This window comes from Orcinus orca, chromosome 17 (genome assembly GCF_937001465.1).
Source record: "Orcinus orca chromosome 17, mOrcOrc1.1, whole genome shotgun sequence".
Classification (NCBI taxonomy): Eukaryota; Metazoa; Chordata; class Mammalia; order Artiodactyla; family Delphinidae; genus Orcinus; species Orcinus orca.
The window spans coordinates 34,341,365-34,361,579 of NC_064575.1; the positions used below are offsets into that span (position 1 = coordinate 34,341,365).

A 20,215-nucleotide genomic window follows, 5' to 3' on the forward strand; every position below is an offset into this window, starting at 1 on the left:
CCCTACCCCCACCACACACAAATAATGATCTTTATGTCCACTCATCCTTCTATCTACACTCAGAGGCCAGGGCCCCCAGGAAGGCTTCACTGACAACCCTTTACTCCTCTCTACATGCAGAAAGGGTAGAGGTGTGGGCTCTGGAATCAGACTTCCTAGACTTGAATTCTTAATCTGTTACTTACCAGTTTAGGACGTGGGCAAAGTAGTTACCTTCTCTGGACACCCCTGTAAAAGAGGAACACTAAGTAGCACCTACGTACCTTACTGAAAGGATTAAATGAGCAAATGTAGGTAAAGTTCTTATAATTTTTTCTTGGGTCAATCAATTCTAGCTGCTATTGTTACCTTTGGCTAATTTAGAGCAGAGTCCCTTTGCCCTCCTTTGGTTCTCTGGGCCCGTCTCATTCACAACACACACAACCGCATACTGCAGAGTTTTGAAAGGTGGTTCTCAAAATGTGGTCCCTGGGCCAGCAATATCAGCCACACCTGGGAACTGGTTAGAACTCTGGCACTGGAGCCCAGCAATCTGTGTTTTAACAGTATTCTCAGGCATATCTGATGCACTCTAAAGGTTGACGACAACTGAGAACATCTGTCTCAGACTCTCCTGGAGGCATTCACCAAAAATAGAGTTACAGGACCTTACACCTGTCCAGCTGGAGAAGGGGTCTAGTAATTGCCCTGGTTATCATGCTTGCCATGATTTTTCAGCACATAAATGTTTGAGAATCACTGCCATTTTGAATGTGTGTTTCATTTGTCTGTTTTTCCAGTAGACTTTACTTCCTTGCAAGGAAGGTTTGTGAAGATTTGTTGCTGTTGTTTGCATTATTAGTTTTATTATGCTAATTCTAGAATCTCTGGTGCATAGTGCAATCTCAGGCAGGAAGTAGTGGCTCATTAAAACAGGTATTCCAGAAGTCTTAGTAGAACTTCAAGATTAATTCCTTCAGGAAGAGGTAAAATTGTCATTAGATGCAGATGATATGATACTATACAGAGAAAACCCTAAAGACTCTACATGAAAACTACTACAACTGATAAACGAATTCAGCAAGGTAGCAGAATACAAGATTAACATACAGAAATTGGTTGCATTTCTTTATAACAACAATGAAATATCGGAAAGGGAATGTAAAAAAACAATGCCTTTTAAAATCACAACCCTCAAAATAAAATACTTAGGAATAAACCTCACCAAGAAGGCAAAAGACTTATACACTGAGAACTGTAAGACATTAATAAAGGAAAGTGAAGATGATTCAAAGAAATGGAAAGACATCTCATGTTCTTGGGTTGGAGGAACTAACATTGTTAAAATGCTCATACTACCCAAAGCAATCTACAGATTTAATGCGATCCCTATCAAATTATCCATGACATTTTTCACGCAATTAGAACAAAATCCTAAAATTCATACAGAACCATAAAAGACCCAGAATTGCCAAAGCAATCCTGAAGAAAAAGAACAACGTTGGCAGCATAGCCACCCCAGACTCAGACAGCACTCCAAAGTCACAGTAATCAAAACAGCGTGGTATTGGCACAAAAACAGACATATGGATCAATGGAACAGAATACAGAGCCCAGAAATAAACACACACACCTCAGTTAATCTTTGACAATTAATCTTTGAGAAAGGAGGCAAGAATATATAATGGGAAAGAGACAGTCTCTTCCGCAAGTGGTGTTGGTAAAGTTGGACAGCCTTATATAAACCAGTGAAGTTAGAACACATCCTTTCACCATACACGAAAATAAACTCAAAATGTCTTAAAGACTTAAACATAAGACATGACACCATAAAACTTCTAGAAGAGAACACAGGCAAAATATTCTCTGACATAAATCATACCAATGTTTTCTTAGGTCAGTCTCCCAAGACAATAGAAATAAAAATGAAAATAAACAAAGGGGACCGAATCAAACTTACAAGCTTTTGCACAGCAAAGGAAACCATAAACAAAATGAAAAGACAACCTACAGAATGGGAGAAAATATTTGCAAATGATGCGACCAGCAAGGGCTTAATTTCCAAAATATACAAACAGCTCATACAACTTGATGACAATAAAAGCAAACAACCCAATCAAAAAAATAGGCAGAAGACTTAAAGAGACATTTCTCCAAAGAAGAAATACAGATGGCCAATAGGCACATGAAAAGAGGCTCAACACTGCCAATTATTAAAGAAATGCAAATCAAAACTACCATGAGGTACCACCTCACACAAGTCAGAATGGCCATCATTAAAAAGTCTACAAATAACATATGCTGGAGAGGGTGTGGAGAAAAGGGAACCCTCCTACAACACTGTTGGTGGGAATGTAAGTTGGTGCAGCCACTGTGGAAAACAGTATGGAGGTTCCTCAGAAAACTAAAAATAGACCTACCATATGATCCAGCAATCCCACTCCTGGGCGTATATCCAGACCAAACTATAATTCAAAAAGACACATTCACCCTGATCTTCACAGCAGCAATATTCACAATAGCCAAGACATGGAAACAACCTAAATGTCCATCAACAGATGAATGGATAAAGACGATGTGGTACATATATACAATGAAATACTACTCAGCCATTAAAAAAAAGAATGAAATAATGCCATTTGCAGCAGCAACATGGATGCAACTAGAGATTATCATACTAAGCAAAGTAAGTCAGAAAGAGAAAGACAGATACCATGATACCACTTATATGTGGGATCTAAAATATGACACAAATGAACCTATCTATGAAACAGAAACAGAATCAGAGACATAGAGAATAGACTGGTGGCTGCCAAGGGGGAAGCAGGTGGGAGAGGGATGAACTGGGAGTTTGGGATTAGCAGATGCAAACTGGTATATATAGATTGGCTAAACAACAAGGTCCTACTATATAGCACAGGGAACTATATTCAATATCCTGTGATAAACCATAATGGAAAAGAATATGAAAAAGAATGTATATACATATGTATAACAGAGTCACTTTGCTGTACAGCAGTAATTAACACAACGCTGTAAACCAAGTATACTTCAATAAAAAATAAGTTAATTAAATTTTTAAAGAGATTAATTCCTTCAGAAGAACAAGTACTACACATTCACAAAAAAAGCACCCTTTGAAAGTTTAAATTTTTGAATTTCTTTGCCACTTCCTTAGTTTTGATCATCTTGGACAATATATTTTCAATACTGACTTTTAAAAAGAATTGTGTTTCAGTGTTTGCTATCCTTAGAGAGACAGAAACAGATAAGTACAACTAAATACTTATTTTTCAAAAGTCTCAAAAGTATAAGGGAAATGAAAGTAATTATATCTTCAAATGATTTTGGGGTATGATTCTAATTTCATACTTCTGATGCGACTCAAGATTAAAACTGTATTAAGACAGTTGAGACATGTCGCATTGGTATTAAATGAATTTAATTTTGTGTAAAGTGGCAGAAATATTTTCTTCAGCAAACATACCTGCAGATATAAAATCACAACCATAAATCTACAAAAAAGCAAGCTATTGAATGAAATCTGATTGGTTATTTCCCTGCAGTATGGATCTGCTAATAATTTAATTTACTACTTGCTAACAGAAGCCAAAATTTAAATATACATATATATATATGTGTGTGTATATATCTATCTCTTCAATTTTAAATCATTCATATATATGAACAAGTATACATACACATACATAACAATTGTTCATATATATAAACAATTTAAATTAAAGAAAGTACATCTGGTGGCCTATTTTTTCCCCCCGATTTCTAAAGAACACCATATTCTATTCTAGGCAGTGGAATGTCAATCCACCTTAAGGGTTGTTCAATGAGCATATCTGAGAAACCACTGGTTTAGCCAATGATGTACTTATTGAGGGAGGCCCTAGTGCCACTGTCAAGAGCTTATCCACAGGAGAGATAAGAAGGTACTTGTTTGGTTTGTGAAAAGAAGGAGTAGTGAGGAATGGCAGGTAGCTGCAGGCTGATGACACGTGATGTCCATATATATGTAGAACCAACACGCCCATAATTGCACCCATTTTCCATACCCAAATCCAAAGCCTTTATATCATTAATCCCAGGCAAAAATGGTAAGATTCATGTGTGTTACTATCCCACGGCTTCAAGATGCCTCTAAACTCATATGAGTATGTCTTAGTTTTATCAGTGGAGGACAAACCAGGCTTCTATCACCAAGCCCCATTCCATAACAGGCAAACCAGTCCAAGACTTCTCTGAGTGCTGCAGGAGAGTCTATGGAAGGGGCGCTCACTCCACTGTGATGCCTAAAATGCCTTTGCACAGAGCAAACATTCAATACATGCTGAGTGAATGAATGAGTGAACTGGCTCATTTCAGGGAAATTCCATTCAACAGGCTGGCATTCCTTCCTACCCATCTTAACTGTTAAGCTTGCCATCAGACAAAAATTTAATTATAAAACATTAGAGCTGAGGAAATTTTAGAAACTATCTACTCTCCAGAGGTATACAACTTTAATTTAGTGGTAAAAATCACTAGGAGTGATTTAGGAGTCTATCAGACCTGAGTCCAAATTCCACATCTACCATATTTTGGTGAGCAAATAACTACTTCTGAGGCTCTGTTCCATGTATGCATTATGGGATATCATAATAATACATACATTAATTGTATGACTATCAGGGGATGAAATGACACAACCCATTTGCCATGGTCGGCTAAGTAATTTGCACCAAGTAAGCACTCAAGACATTAGCCACTATTAATAGCGGAGAGATGAAAACAAAACTCTGGGACTGATGCCTACCTTAGTGGCCCCAGTGGTCATAATGACTGTCTTCCATTCAGCCTGCTCTCTTCTCACTAAGACTAAGGAAGAGAAGATGAACAAATTAGGAATAACAATTTGAAAATGGTTTTATACTCCCTGAATGAATGGAATTATAATAAAATGATTCATGAGTTCTGCAGAAATATGATGAGACTTTAGATCTTTCTGTTAGTTCTCTACAAAACCAATTGATGGCCCTAAGATGTACCTTCCCACCCAGCCCCATCCTTACCAGGATCAAACATCATTGTAAATGGAAAAGTCAACAACACATATCAACAAGCTAAGTTACAAGCCAGTGAAGTCTCAGAGCTTTGATAGAGAAAATTCAGATTTATCATGATATGTAAAAATAAGATGATATGAAGAACTCAATCTAAAAAATACTACCTGGAGATCTATAATCTCTACAATAGTGCTATAAAAAGTAAAGAGCTAGAAATCTATTTAGATGGTTTTCCTTATAAGAAATCACTTTCTGTATAACTTTTAATGTACTATTGATGAGAACAATTCAACAAAATTCAAATAAATATCTGCAGATGTCCTACAAGAAGAAAAGAACAGAGTTAGATGTGACAGGGGATAACTGTACTTCAGGATGAGTAAGACCCTATACTTGACCTCAATAAATTAACATGAAATACAGTGGATGAGTCATGTACAGAATGTCAGAATTCTAAAAGGCCAAGCTAAGTACCAAAAGGAACACGTGGGGACTCTTAAGAAGGAAATAAAATATTGGTTAGTTGATTACGAAAAGGCAGAAGGGAGTAGGTTCCCTTTGGCTGCTCTTTGAAGAGATCACTTCCTTTCCCACCTAGTCCTGAGGCTAGGGTGGCATGGGCAATAGAGGAATGTGGGGACTGAGAATCATTTCTACTCTCACCAGAGTGGCTGGAAGCAGATTTTCTTACCAGGATGTAGTAGTATGCTAACATTTAAGGGTTCTTGAGGTCAGAGAGAAGGGTTTGAATACTCCGGCTCCATCTCTTGCTGTGGGTCAAGTTTCTTACCTTTCCAACACCTCGGCGTCTTTATCGGAAAATTGGGGACGATGATAATGTCTCCCACCTGAGTGTGAGAACTACATGATATAGTGCATACGCAGGGCTAAATTTGGTGCCTGGCAAACAGAAAGTGCTCAGTACGGCAGGCGAGTGTAGTGACAATAAAGGCAAAGATGACGGGGGTAGTGCCGGTGTTGCTTCTGCCCCCAGAACAGGCTCTGACTGGGAGACAGTTAAAGCACCTTTGGGTTCATGGGGGTTTATATATAAGCAACGGTTGATCAATGTGAGCTGGTTGTCCAAATGATTATGTGCAATCTAAGAAAAAAATGGGCCTCGGATCTGCTCAGCTACTTAATAATATTAGCAGCAGTAGTAGTCAAAGAAGCTAAATTTTATTAAGTGTTTATATGCCAAACAACGTGCTGAACGTTTTCAAAGGATTTACTCACTTATTACAACGAGGCTATATGCCAGGTCCTGATAATGTTATTCGTCTCTTTCAGATGTTGACTGAGCCTCAGACGGGTTACAAAAGCACCTAAGATCCCGTTGTCAGTACGTGACGGAAATGAGTTCAAATCCAGCCTGTCTGACTTGTTCTTAATCACTAAGGTATGAAATTAAGCATGTTGCCCTTTGCCTGATTCTCCTTCTGAGGCCTGAATATTTCACTTAGCTGAGTGCCGAAGAGAGAAAATTCTCTCTCCTTGACCCAACTTGGCATCAATATCCAACTCCCCTTCTCAAAACGGGTTGCTTCAACGAGCAGCAATGAATGCCGGGTCGTGGACCAGTCACCTTGATGACTAAGAGTCAGACACTAGGGAAAGAAAATGCTCTGTGACAAACCTACCCTTGTACAGACACAAGACAGAAATGGGGGGACAGGGCAGAAGATAATGGAATAAGGCATAGGAAAAATAGCACCTGGCATCGTGACAGTAATAGTAATAATAGTATTAGTAGTAGTAATAGTAATAATAATAGACTTTACTATGCTCTAGGCATTGTATTAAGTGCTTGGTGTAAGTGACTTCATTTTAACATTGAAAACAAGTCTATGAGGATGAAATATTATTAACATCATTTTATAGGCAGGAGTATTGAGGTTCAGGTAATCAGGTAAATTGCCCAAGCTCATATGGTTAGCAAGTGGAAAGCAGAGATTTGAACCAGCACCTACACTCCTAACCATTATGCTATAACCATTATGCTGAAGACATAAGAATTCCAATGGTCTTTCCCCATAACCCACTCCTGCACTCCAGACTTAAATAGTCCAAGATCAAGAGAGAGCAAGCTTGGAGTTGCCACTCTTCAGTGAGTGTCAATCATTTCAAAACAGTGTATTTGCTAACAAGATGCAGTTCCTGTGATAATCTTCTCAACCAGCTATCAAGAAACAGGAAGCAAAGATTCAAGTAACAGGATGTTCCTACTTACGAGGAAGGTGGGACAGCATAGTTGACACTGGGCTTAACTGTTCTGGAAAACGTGGTCCCAGTAGGCATACACGCTGGTACATTTTCCCCACCTACCAAATACAAAAGAAGTATTTCATTTCCATGTTGCTCTTCAAAGTTCCACCTCATTCGTGCCTGTCATTCATCCTCTGGCCTCTTCCTGTCTCCATTTCTGTACAGAAAGGTGCTGAGTCTCTGCTCTCGGATACAAAAAGGGTGTGTTAGGAGAGGGAGCCATGGTACCTCGATGTCTTTTTCTTTCATCTTAATTCTATTATGCCAACTCCACTGAACTTAATTAGAGTGAATACAGAATTACACAATTACCCTCTGTTCTATTCTTCAGATGTTATATTTTGATAAAATTTACGACATGCTGCTCTCCCCTTGAACACCAGATGAACACTAGAAATGGATGTGTGTTGACATAAAATCTGTTATAATTACAATTAAAGTATAGCTTACATAATGTTAGTGTTAACATAAAATTATAGATGTGTAGAGACAACGTGGTCATGCATTTTTTAGTATAAGTACATGCTTAGACCAATATCTGTTAGCGGAATGAACATGGAAGAGAATTTTGGTTAAGCCACAAAGGCTGTCTAAGGACTTGCAGATAGCTAAGGGGAACTCAAAGACCAGTAAGATAATATTTCGCCTGCCATGTTTGCAATTGCAAAGTGAAGGGAAGATGTGAAAGTAAGTACCCCTATGGAAATTACAAGACAAGTACATTTTTTTCCTTGAGTACCTGGGTAAATGCTTAAATTCTAATGTATATCAGTGATGCAAATTTTCAACTGAGTTTGATAAATCATAAAATAATAATTATACATATATGTATATAAAACTGCATGGAACTAGGCAGTTCAGAATTACTTCTAATTAAAGAGGTACCCTATGACAACTAACTTAAACCTTACAAAATATGGTTCCAAGTACCCTATCAGAGTGAAAAGCAGGAGACTGAAAGGTTTATTGTAAATGTTTGTAGTCATGGTGTCTTAACTAAAACTACTGTGTCACAAATACTATTAAAATAATTGTGACATTTTATTCACTTTTACTGCAAACAACAAAAGAAACTATAGGTATTTTTTCATTTCAGGTAATTATTTTAGCTAACAGTTATTAAATGTTTTGAGAAGACAGAGTGCTAATTGCATTACTTCATTTTATCTTTAAAATAGCGCTTCCATGTAATTATTCTTAATATCTCCATTGTATTAAAGGGTATCTCTAGTTTAGACCTTTCTTCAGAACTGCAGACTTGTGTATCCAACTGTGTACTCAGCACCTCTACTTGGACGTCACGAAAACATCTCAAATCTTATACCTCCAAAACTGGTCTTTAATCCCCCAAACATGCTCTACCCCAAACTTTTTCCATCTTAGGTGACAGTAACCACACCTTTCCAGTTCCCCAGGCCCTAAATCTCGAATTCACCCTTGACCCCCTCTTCCTTTCCATTCTTGCATTCAATCTACCACGAAATGCTGTCACAACCTTCCCAATGTGCCACTTCTGAGAATTACCAGCCGCTAGCAGCCTGGTGCAGGCCAACAACATAGACCTCGAGGATCCTGTAGTCGCCTCCTGAGATTCTCCCTGACTCCACTCTCTCCCCACATCCTCAAGACCACAGATAGAGCTATGCTTTTCAAACAAGAGACAGTTCATGCCACACCTCGGCTAAAATCCTGTCCCTGGCTGCCTACGTTTAGAGTAAAAGACACAATGCATGTGATGGCCTCCCAGGACTTACCCAATCCATCCCGTCACATATCTGACCTCCAGCCCTCCTGCTGTCTCTTCCTCCCCACTGACTAAGTCAGCCAGGGTGGCCTCCTTGATATTCCTCCAAGCTGCCTGGCCTCCAAGCTGCCTGCCTTAGAGTGTTGGGACTGGTTATTCTTGCTCCCAGGGAGTGGTCTCCCCATCATACATTCTGACAACTCCCTCACTTCAAGTCTTTGCTCAAATGTCAACTTATAAAATCCACCCTGACTACCCTATTTAAAATCAGAACCTACCTGTACACGCCTCCAGCACTCCCAACGCAAGCCTCTTCAGTGAGCTTCACATCCTTTTCCTTATCCCGTAGCGCCCATCAACCTGTGACAAAGCATAGAATTTATTTATAACATCCGTTTCCACACGAGAGTGTAAGGAGGGAGAAAGCATGCAAGAAGGAGCACGCAGGCAAAGGCTCTTGTCTAATTTATTCATTGATACGTCCAAGCATAGAGAACAGGAAGATGCTTGATAAATAGTCCTGAAAAAGATACAGATGAGGAAACTAGTAGTAAAGCTCAGAAAGTTTAAGTAACTTCCTCAAGGTTTTAGAGCTAGAAGAGGGTCACAGTAGAATTCACACTTGGGGATGTCTAACTTCAAATCTCTTAGCCTCTCTGCTATCTTTTTTTTTTTTTTTTTCTTCACGGTACGCGGGCCTCTCACTGTTGCAGCCTCTCCCGTTGTGGAGCACAGGCTCCGGAGGCGCAGGCTCAGCAGCCATGGCTCACGGGCCCAGCCGCTCTGCGGCATGTGGGATCTTCCCGGACCGGGGCACGAACCCGTGTCCCCTGCATCGGCAGGCGGACTCTCAACCACTGCGCCACCAGGGAAGCCCCTCTCTGCTATCTTAAGTCCATGCAATTCAGGATTTGTTTTAATCAGTGCCATGGAAATTCTCACTCCACTGAATAGGATCACTAAAGTGTTCTCTGTCTAGATCTATATATATATTTTCCATTTAAACAAAGGAAACAGAAGAGGGGAATTCATCATGGGTTACTGCGGTAATTTTACAGCAATTTTAGCAATAATCACATTTAAGTAATAGTGATATTTAGTGATAGCATAATAATAATAAAATAATAGCTCTTAAATGTATTGAAGACGAATCGCATGCTAAACTCGGTGCTAAAATATTTCCATGTATATTTTGTGCAAAATCCTTATGAATATTCTATCAGATGAGCTTGATGTGTAACTCCACCAGGCATACTTCTCTTATTCCGCTTTCAAAGATAAGGAAATTGATGAGAAGTGTGGTAACCGTTTGATCAAGATGAGACTGGTAATAAGTTGTGAGTATGAATTTAAATTCAGGTCTAACTCCAGAATTTGATTCTCGATCCATACATGAAAATTCTGATAATTCCTTTGATAAGAGTATGTTTTCTCCTGGAAAACATCCCCCATTATGTCTGCCTGTGCTCATACCTTCAGAACACAGTCAAGTTTAAAACATGATAAAAATGTTTAAATAGTGTGCTTTAATAAATGGAAATATCTTCATCTCAACGATAACACAAAAAGGCAGGCTGAGCCCTTTGAAGTGGCTCTCTTCCATCCAGAACAAGAGAAGGAATCAACAGCTGCAGAGTAAAGAAAGCATGAAACCCAGAGATGGAGGATTCTGTAAATGACCAATTAAAGACTATTAAGCCGCACTTTCATAGCAAGAGGCAAAATATTCCATTAAACTGAAAATTCTTCTACCCCTCACTCCAAGGCCCACACAAACATTAATGTTGCATTTATTAGGATGTATTTCCTGTGCTCTATCTATCTTGACTTTCAGCAACTGTATTAATACAGTCCTTTCGCTTTGCACATATATCTGAATGATGGATTCCATTACTGGAGTTTTGTAGAAAGAGTGGAGGGAATGAAGTAAAGTTTGGGAAGAGCCATCATAATCCATAATGATGGGCACTGAATCAGGACAAGAAGAAACCTCTCTTCTCACTTACTTGAATGAAAATTCTACTATATATTTATTGCCTCTGTTCAGGGCCATGTGTTGAATAATGGAAAACAAGCATCTTTCATTTGGAGGTAGGATTTGTGTGCTCAAGTTTCGATGGGCCTGCAGAATTAATCTTGTTTTAGAAATGAAATAAAATGTAATTTCTTACTGTAAGTAGATGTGGTTAAGCAACTGGCAACTTTGATGTCTTTAAATCACTGCAGTTTCGGGGTAGGCAAATCTATAATTATTACAAGCACTTCTTTATTGGTGCAACAATTGAGCAGTGTACATAGTGGTCAACAACCTGGGCATTGTCAGACGACTCTAAGTTTGAATCTAGACTTTGCCACTCACCAGCTATGTGACTTTCAGCTATGAGAATCACTTTCTTCAGCTTTACAGGGTGGATTATTATATGCCCTTTGCAGAACTACTGTAAGAACTAAATGTATATGGGCACAGTGGCTCATAGTAAGGGCTCAAATTAGTATTGTGGTCACTACTAGTAGTATTGAAAAGAAATTAGAACTTCTATTCTCATAAAGTGGGATATGTGTCCCTTTATCATTGTAATTTCATATCATTTTACTTTTGACCTTATAATTTAATAGCTTGATCCAAGAAACATTTAGCAGTAAATATAATTGAAAGAAGGTTACTTGTCAAACATGAAATACTGTAGTATCAAGTGTGCTGGCACAATACTCTTCTCAGATAATTAACCTGTAAAAATATGTTATTGTCTTCTTTTTAATTAAGCACATTGAACATATATATTTACTGTGCCAATTGGCAAAAGGTCCATTAATTAATCAGTCTAACTATATGTTGCATAAATGTCTTCTAAACATAATCGTATATGTATTTTATTTGTTGGGAAAATGTGTTTGAGATTGTTTTTTTCTGCCTATTTAAAGTAAAAGAGGGTGAGAAGTAGAGTTAGGCTTAATGTACTTTGTACTCTATTATGCCATGAAAATGCTTCTGTGCCCTGGAGACAACAACAAAAGATTTGCTTTAATGACAAGAATCAAGTATGTTCTAAAGCTTCCAGGTAGGAGGCGTATAGGTTGCAGTTTATATCAGAAGTCTTTGCTCTCTCTCTCAACTGTGTCTAGATGGGAAAGATGTGGTCATAAATGCTTCAAGGTGATACAGTAAATGTTGGAAAGAGGGGGGTAGGAGGCAGAGTTTTGAATATCTCAAACCTGAGCTAGAAGGATTTTACTTAAAGAAAATAGCGGATATGATTTTTCACTTAAGGAATGCCAGTCAGCAAACCTGACATTAATGTAGGAAATTAGCTCTTTTAGCTATGATGCTTTCAAATGCACATGGCTGAAAACAAATTCAAAATAGTCAAAGGAAATTTAAAAATAAAAACCAAACAACAACAACCACCTCAACAAACAAGTACTAGAAATTCAGGGATGCAGCCATATTCAGATACAGTTGGATCTGGACGTTCCAGAGTATCAGCAGGGTTCCAGCTCTCTCTCCATCCCTCAGCCCTGCTTACCTCTGCAAGACTTTATTTTACAGAAAGTCTCTCCTTGTGCTGGATGGTCACTGGGAGTCCCAGAGTCATATCTCCCCAGCTTAGAAATTCCAGAGAGAAAAGACAATTCTTCCATTTTGCTCTGAGAGAAAAGGCCTGGGGAGAGAAAAGTCTGATAGACTTAGCCGAGGTCAGACGCCTACCCATGAGCCAATCACCTGCTTTACTGGAGTTCAGTCCCTGGGCGACTCATCCCCGGGGCCGTGAGGAGGCAGGATGGCATTATCTGGCAGTTCTCCAAGAAAAGCCTGCTGTTTTTTTGTAAGATGAAAGGGGAGAGGACATGGAAAATGAAACCTGTATCTGCTTCTGTAAAATCCACAGAATCTTACTCCCTGTCCTGTGTCGATGACCATGCAGTAAGCTGACCCAGGAGGTCATTTTTCCCACAACAGTCTTTATATATATGACTAAGGAACACACTGGTAAAAGAATATGGGAGAAAGTCTGAGTATGACAAGACAGCTAGACTGATATTAACTAAAAAAGCTGTGTGCAAATATCCTTAAAAAGTTGCCCCCAATTCACTCAAAGTCCAAAGTTGGAGCTGGAAATACAATGTCATGGAGTTTGGATAAGAACAGGTTTTCTCCAAGCTGAACTATGACACAGAGATTAGCGACTTCTAGAAACTATACTTTTCCAAAGAAAAAACATCACATGAGAAAAATGAGGCCTAGAAAAATTAAATGACTTAAGGTAACATAGCTAATTAATGGCAGGACTGAGACTAGAGTATATACTTTGTGTAACTGGCTATGGTTTTTTTGGTTGTTTGTTTGTTTTGTTATCAGTTCAAAACGAGACAAACTTAAAGAAAGGAAACACAACCAAAACTCAGTGGTTGGGAAAGAGATGGATGTGAACGCCCACTTGTTTCTTACGTATAAAGTTACCCCTCGCAGTGTTTTGGAGGAGAAAACGCTGGCTCTTCCCAACGTTGATTACATACACAAAGATTCCAAAGACAAGACAAGTGCTTTGCAAACAAAGTAACTAGAACCAGCTCAGGCTTCCCCGCGCCGGGTCCTACGTTCCACGGTCAGAACCACCAACTGTATCCCCCCGGGGAACAAGGTGATTCAGAAAAGCTGGCGTCTTCAGAGAAGGGAGAACACTTAGCCGGGAAGAGAGGAGAAAACTTGCTCAGCTTCTTGCTGGGGTCTGAAACGATCCCAACAGAGTCCTTAAACCCCTCAGGTTTCCCCAATCAAGCACCCTCGCCTCCAACCTGGGCCACCCCAGATCTGACTATCAGACCACAGAAGTCTGCGGACGCACGAAGAGCTGACCACCCCACGAGAGGAACCTACGCGCGGCCGCGCCCACTCACCCGCCGCTCCCCGGGAGACGGGAGACGAGCCCGGGGTCCAAGTCCTGGGCGTGGCTGACTCACCCCTCTCCGGGCCCAGCTCCAGCTCACCTCGGCGCGGCCCGCCTGGGCGCCGCCATCTTGACCACGAAGGGGGCCTCGCGCCGGAGGCCCCTGAGAGGGCGCCCTGAGCGGAGCCGTAGCGCCCGGGAGCCCCAGGTCGGCGCCCTACGTCCCCCGCGCGCTCGCGCAGCGTCCACGCGCGACGAGAGTCCCTCACGCAGCCCCCGACCCAGGCTTCCGCGGACCCGGCGCCCCGCGCAGCCCGCACCGCGGCTCAGGCGGCGCCGAGGGCGGCCCGGGCGGAAGAGCGGGCGGGGGGCACGCGCTCGGTAACCTGGCAACGCGGAGCAACCCGGCGTCTCTGGCGAACCCCAGCCTTCCACCGCGAGGAAGCACGGACCCCTGCACCCGCCGTCCAGCCCTCGCCGCCGCTCGGTGGCTCCGCCCGCTGCTGCCCGCTGGCTATGGTCTTTTCAATCCATGATACAACGTCTATAGGTAACGAATCTGTTAAACCCTAAATGTTTATGATATTCAAGTAATCCAGTATCTGAATTATTCTTGAAGATAAAACATCCAAAGACTTCTTAATTGTATGGGTATACATACATAAAATACACGTGGAGGTAACTTCAAATATAGTATGTGCCTGTCTCTATTCCTTCCCCCTCCGCTCTTTAAAAAATGCCCCTTTAAAAATTGCCCACTCACCATCTGTTAGGTAAATTTGCTGAAACACAGTAAATGTGGAGACAGAAATTGTTATAGAGACTATTCCAAATGGCACTGACACCTGTATTTATGAAATGTTTAAAAGGGTAAGTTAGAGTTGTTTTTTTAAAAAAAAAAAAAAATCCCACTATAGTAACACCACATCATCCTAGGTGCCCAGTTCTATCCAATTACATAAGATGGAGAGAGAGAGACAGAGAGAGGAGGAAGAGAAAGAAGAAAGGAAGAAAACCAAGTACTTATGTATAAAATGTTGCTGCCAAAGTTTGAGATTATACTCAAGCATCAATGAACAGAAGGAAAACACTTACAAATTTACAAATGTATTTCATTTATGGTATGAGGGACACAGGTTTAGATTTGCAACACGCTCCCACAAGGGTCAAATTGACCACTTTTTTCTATCTAGTTGCTCTTGAGAGAACAAAACAATTGAAACAGATGCCATTCAATTCCAAGTCTATAGCTTAGACCATGTCACTGCACATGAAATATTGTTCATTCAGAGTCAGCACACAGCAAGAGTAATTTATACTCTCAGAGTGTTTGCTCTCAAGTCAATAGCAGAGAAGCCTTGAATAAAAACGTTCCCATTACTTTCCATTGTAATAGATCTTACTTATAGCCCATGAAACAGTGGTCAGAGGAGATTTATTCTTTGGACACCATATTATATAATCTCTCCACTTTAAGCCATCCCCCACTCGGCGATTATTTTTTAAATATGTTACTCGTAGTCAATATTAATTTACATTTAATCTTTCTTAGCATTAGGAGAGTATTATTTTGTACAGGCTCCGAAACAAATCTCCCGAAATTCCTCCCTGATGCTCCCTTCAGGCTGAAAATGCATTGCAGGGTGGCTGCAGTGACTTAATTCTAGTTGGCAGAGCCCTGGCCTCACACTAATTTCATTAGCCTCAAACTCCTGGATTTGAAAGATCCACTGAATATGATTCCTGTCCTCTGACATGTCACTTACTAACCAATTCAGTGTGCATACAGAGGAGAGAAAGGACTTGCTCAGCTCTGGCCCACCGGCAGGCAGATGAGAATTCCCAGTCAGAGACACTGTTTACATCTGAGTGGTCATTCTTGCCCGGGTCCTCATTTTCAGGAAGGAAGTTCAATCCAGGCTTTGCTGGCAGGAGCAGCATTTGTTACATCCATTGCTAGCTCCTTGTTCCTTCCTGCCCCCCAGTGCTTAGCATCCCCCATTTCAGTCACTAAGTCTTCCTTCCCCCAGCCTAGAAGCTTACCTCACCATAAATTTTTATCTCAAATGATAGGTTTGACACATTCCCCACAGCAACCCACAGGGACTGGGGAAAAGAAAACTCAAATCTCTGGAGAGCTAAGAATTCAACCATTTAGAGGAGTTTCTTTTATCCAGGACAGTCTTCATTGAGCTGAACCCTGCAATCCCAGAGAAGATTCACCTACCCGTTCTTTTCCTCTTTCCCTAAAGTGACTGTGTCTTTGAACAAGGGGTCTGTGTTCCACTATTCTCTCTATTCATTTTGCAGGTTTACAGAGGCTGGGAAACTGGGGACTGGACTTACATGCCAGGAGCTTCTAAGATCACACGCAAAAATAAGGCTACTGGAAGAGACTGTTGGAATCTATCTCTGTATATTTGAACATGGGCAGTGGTTAACCAGGATGCTCACACCAAGCTTATATCCAGCTTGCAGCACGAGCCACAAGTTGGTGCATCCCTCCTACTACCAGCCTCTTCTCAATAAATGCAGGTGAAAACTGGGGGCTCTTTTCCCTCAGCTGTTCAATCCAACATGAATAGCTGCAATTTGCAAATTAGAGGAAAATGACAGTGTTTTCTCTGAATGGTTTTGGTCCCAACGCACACTGCTAATGCTGGCATTCAGTTCCTTTCCTTCCCAGCCCAGGGAACGGGGGAACTAAGCATAAGGCAAGCGTTCTCTTTTCTTGCAAGTGCCTCAGATCCACACACCAGAGAAGGAATCAGCTCCCCCTGGAATCTTTTTCAGCAAACACAATCCTTCACCTAGTCTGCAAGCTCTCTCTTGACTTTAAGATTTCACTCTTTTTTCGACAGGCAGGCCCATCTGCAAGCTCCCAAGCTCCAAGTGAAGGCACCAAAATAATTTTTAAAATGTCAAACAGCAAATGTGCCTTCAACCCCCAGAGCTCCAGTAAAAATACTGTGAGTTGCCCCTGTGGTTCTCAGGTGACCTCTGGCCTCATCCTCCCTGCAGCGCTGCCTCCTCAGGTTCTCTAGTTTAAGCTCAGAGGTAAAGGAAGTGCTTCTGGGTTTTGCTTCCAACAACCCAGGCTCTTCCTGAAAGCATTACCTCAAAGTGAAGGCTGCCCAGAAGCACTTTTGGCCTTGCAAACATCTAGAGGTGGCATACTCAACAGGTGCTAGGGATGCTCAGAGGCTCAGAGGGGCCATACCAGGCTGCAGCTTTAGACAGGCACCCCTCCTTCTGGCACAAACACAAACTTCATACCCCTGGGTGCTGATGTAGTGACAGCTTGAATCTCACAAGGAGTCCCCTCCAGAAACCCAACATGCTTCAGGAAAGGCACTTGAGAGGGAGCCGACTTTTTAGCTACGGGGAGCATAAGGGTCAGCCAGAACATCTGGAGAAGGGACTAACTGAGCTTGGGTCCTACCAGGCAGGGAGAGAGCTGTGCATTAGGAAAGGATCACTTCAAGACAGAGATGAACAAAAAACTTGGAGATAGGGGTAGAGAAGGAAAAGAGAGGCAGAAATTGAAAGGGAGAACATAAAAACAGAGAGACAAAAAAAAAAAAAAAAAAAAAGCAGGGAGAAAGAGACACAAGGAGAGAGACACACAGGAAGAAAGACAGAGAAACAAGAGAACCCATAGTCACGCAGACCCTGAAACTCAATTTCTTCATTCAGAAGCCATCCATCTATACCCAGGGCGGCACAGGAGCCGTGGGGCCGAGGCTGCGGGAGCAGGCGGTGAGAGAGCACTGCAGCACCGCCCACCGCTCAGCGGGCCCGATCCGCCGTCCTCGCATCTTCCGCCGTCCTCGCATTCTTCCGCCGTTGCCCGCCTGCACCCGGAGCTAGAGGACCGCCCGGCCTTGCTCAGCGCACCCTACTGCCTCCCTCCAGGCGCCTTCTTGTCTGGCTCTGAGAATCGTCCTCAAAACCCAGGACTGGGGTTGGGGGCTGCGTTAGAGAGGTCGTGGGAAAGGATGGGCACAGGGTGGGTGCAGACAAAGCGACTGTGTTTCGCAGTTAGCATGAGCTCACCTCCGGGCTCTGAGCTGGCAGGAGTAGAAAGCTGATCGCCCGGCTCCTGCCAGTGGCCGGATCGCAAAGGCAGTTTAGACGGTGCAAACAACTGCCCAGAGCAAATCACCTGGGGGCACGTCTGCGGGTGGCTTCTCCCCGCTTGAGGACAGTCCCCACGCCTTCCGCCCCATGCCCTCGCAGAGACAGGTTACAGGTCGGGAAATCCAACCCGAGCGAAATGGGCAATTCACGTCCAAATGTAGGTGAAGACCTAGCCTTCGGTTTAAGAACTGCCTCCCTAAGCTCTTCTCGAAATTTTCCAAGGGAGCTGCAGCTTGTCGGGCGGCTTGGGGCAGGGAAGCTGGGGAGTTGAGAAATGCCTAGTTTCTAGGCGTCTTCTCATCTTTCATATTCCTTGCGCCTAAGTGGCTCTCACAGGAGCCCGGCACTTTTACAAGCCTGTTTTGGAACCATATTTCACTCGAATGCAAACCCATTTAAATCATCGCCTTGTTTTTCGGAGACTGTTTCTTGTCAATGGGGCCATAAATCCAGAATGTCAAGCCGGATGGAGTGGAGCGCGGACAGGGGAGAGATGGAAGGGAAATGAATCAAGCAGGGAAAGTACCTCCTCGGGTGAGGTGGGAGGGATTCGGCAGGATCTCCAGGGTGGAAATGAGCGAAGGCTGACCAGACCCCGCAGCCCTGGAGTCCAAGCCAGCCTTCAGGATAAAGAGCGCGGGGAGCTACGGCGCGCTCTGCCCCGGAGGGAGCGCCCCCCTACCTGGAAAAGCCTCAGGATGTTGGCTACCATGATGGAGACCGAACTCCCCGAAGCCCCAATCACTCCAACTCCTTTCTCGGGCTTGACGAAAACCGGAGGCTCGCCGTTGGTGCAGCGCACTTCGGAGGTGTCCTTCTGGATGAGCGCCTGGACGAAAGTGAGCGACTGTTCGAGCGCATAAGTGTCCCTGGAACAAGTGTCCAGGATCCGCGCTCCCAGCCTCACGTTGGGCAGCAGGTTGGGATCGCTGTTGATCTGGTCCAGGGCGTAGAGCATCGCTTCCAGCCTGTGGATCCCGTTCTCCCTCTTGATGTCGCCGCAGGGCACTCCGCTGGGACCCTTCGCGTGCACCGGGAACAGCCCCCCGAGGGTGACGTCCCCTTCGATCCGAATGGAGTGCGGGGCGTACATCTCCTGGCCGCGCGCCGCCGCCGCCAGCGCGCACAGAAGCACCTCCAGCACGCAGCAGGGAAACTTCATCAAAGTCAGGGCGCGGAGCAGCTTCCCCAGCTGGACCATGCTGCTCCCGCGGCTGCGGTGGTGGCGGCGGCACTCGAGGGGACGGTGGCGGGCTCGCCGGAGTCCTGGCCCCTTGGGGTGAGCTCCTCCGGGGAAGCCCAGGGTCTCCTGCGGGCGAGGAGGGTAGGGGCGCCCGGGAAAGGGCAGCCGGCGAGGGTGGGGGGTCCCGCGGCGCCTGCCATCTTGGGGCGCCGTGCGCTCTTGGGTTCCCCGGCCAGCGCGCCGCGCTCGAGCTCGCGCTCGGTGGCTTGCAGCTCGAGCTCTCCAACAGCCCAGCACTGGGGAGAGAGCGAGCATGGCTATCGCTTTAAATGCGCGTTCGGCTCCCTCTCCTCCTCCGCCCACTGCCTCCCACCCTCGCTCGCTCTCAGGCTCTCCCCACCCTTCCCAGCGCCCACCCTCCCCACGGTTTTGCATCATCACGCAGGGAGGGGCTGCGTGCTGAGGTAAGGGGGGAGGGAATAGGTGGGCGGCTGTGGGGGGGGGGAGTACCTCCGATTGGGAGTTTCGAGGTCCCCAGGGAATCTGGGGATTGCAGGTCGCAGGCGAAGGCTGAGCTCCTGCTTCGGTCTCACTGTAGAAGCCGCTCGCTCGCCCGCCTGCACCCACACGCACATTCTAGGCACAGGGTGGCATCAGCCCCGGACAGGGCGGTTCTAGCTGGGGCTGACTGCTTCCAACCCTGAGGTCCGGAGCCGGGACTGTCAGCGCCGAGAGAATGCGAGGTAGTCGAAGGTGATGCCGCCAAGCATGAAGGGTAGTAGGGAGACCCCAGTCTGTACTGCTAATTCGTCTGTGCCAGTTTTTCCTAAGAAAAACACACATACACACAGGAGCCTGATTTATGACCTAAAGAACCTTTACGCAGAGACTTCTCCGGGGCCAGGCACTGGGCTAGCCTGTAGGGAAAGACGCCAACAAGAAATGCTGGGAATGGAAATGC

At 43.7% G+C, this 20,215-nt stretch overlaps 1 protein-coding gene across 41 annotated transcripts in view; it reads right to left on the reverse strand.

Annotated features, from left to right (window-relative positions):
- LOC125961818 (metabotropic glutamate receptor 7-like) overlaps nt 1-19,599 on the reverse strand; it is a 411,772-nt gene extending 392,173 nt beyond the window's left edge. For 9 of the 41 annotated variants that reach the window (XR_007472838.1, XR_007472839.1, XR_007472818.1 and 6 more), the window contains exons 1-3: nt 18,754-19,599; nt 9,324-9,405; nt 7,267-7,357 (exon numbers count right to left, since the gene is read on the reverse strand). Coding sequence is in view for 1 of the 41 variants with exons in the window: in XM_049700842.1 (XP_049556799.1) it covers nt 9,370-9,405; nt 18,754-19,569 (852 nt within the window). In the remaining 40 variants the exon portion in view is untranslated. Of the gene's footprint in view, nt 1-185; nt 229-4,786; nt 4,849-5,308; nt 5,358-7,266; nt 7,487-9,323; nt 9,406-13,941; nt 14,099-18,753 lie in introns of those variants that run through there. The other 32 variants (XR_007472831.1, XR_007472819.1, XR_007472820.1 and 29 more) reach the window with 11 other exon arrangements.
- Between the last annotated feature and the right edge of the window lie 616 nt (nt 19,600-20,215).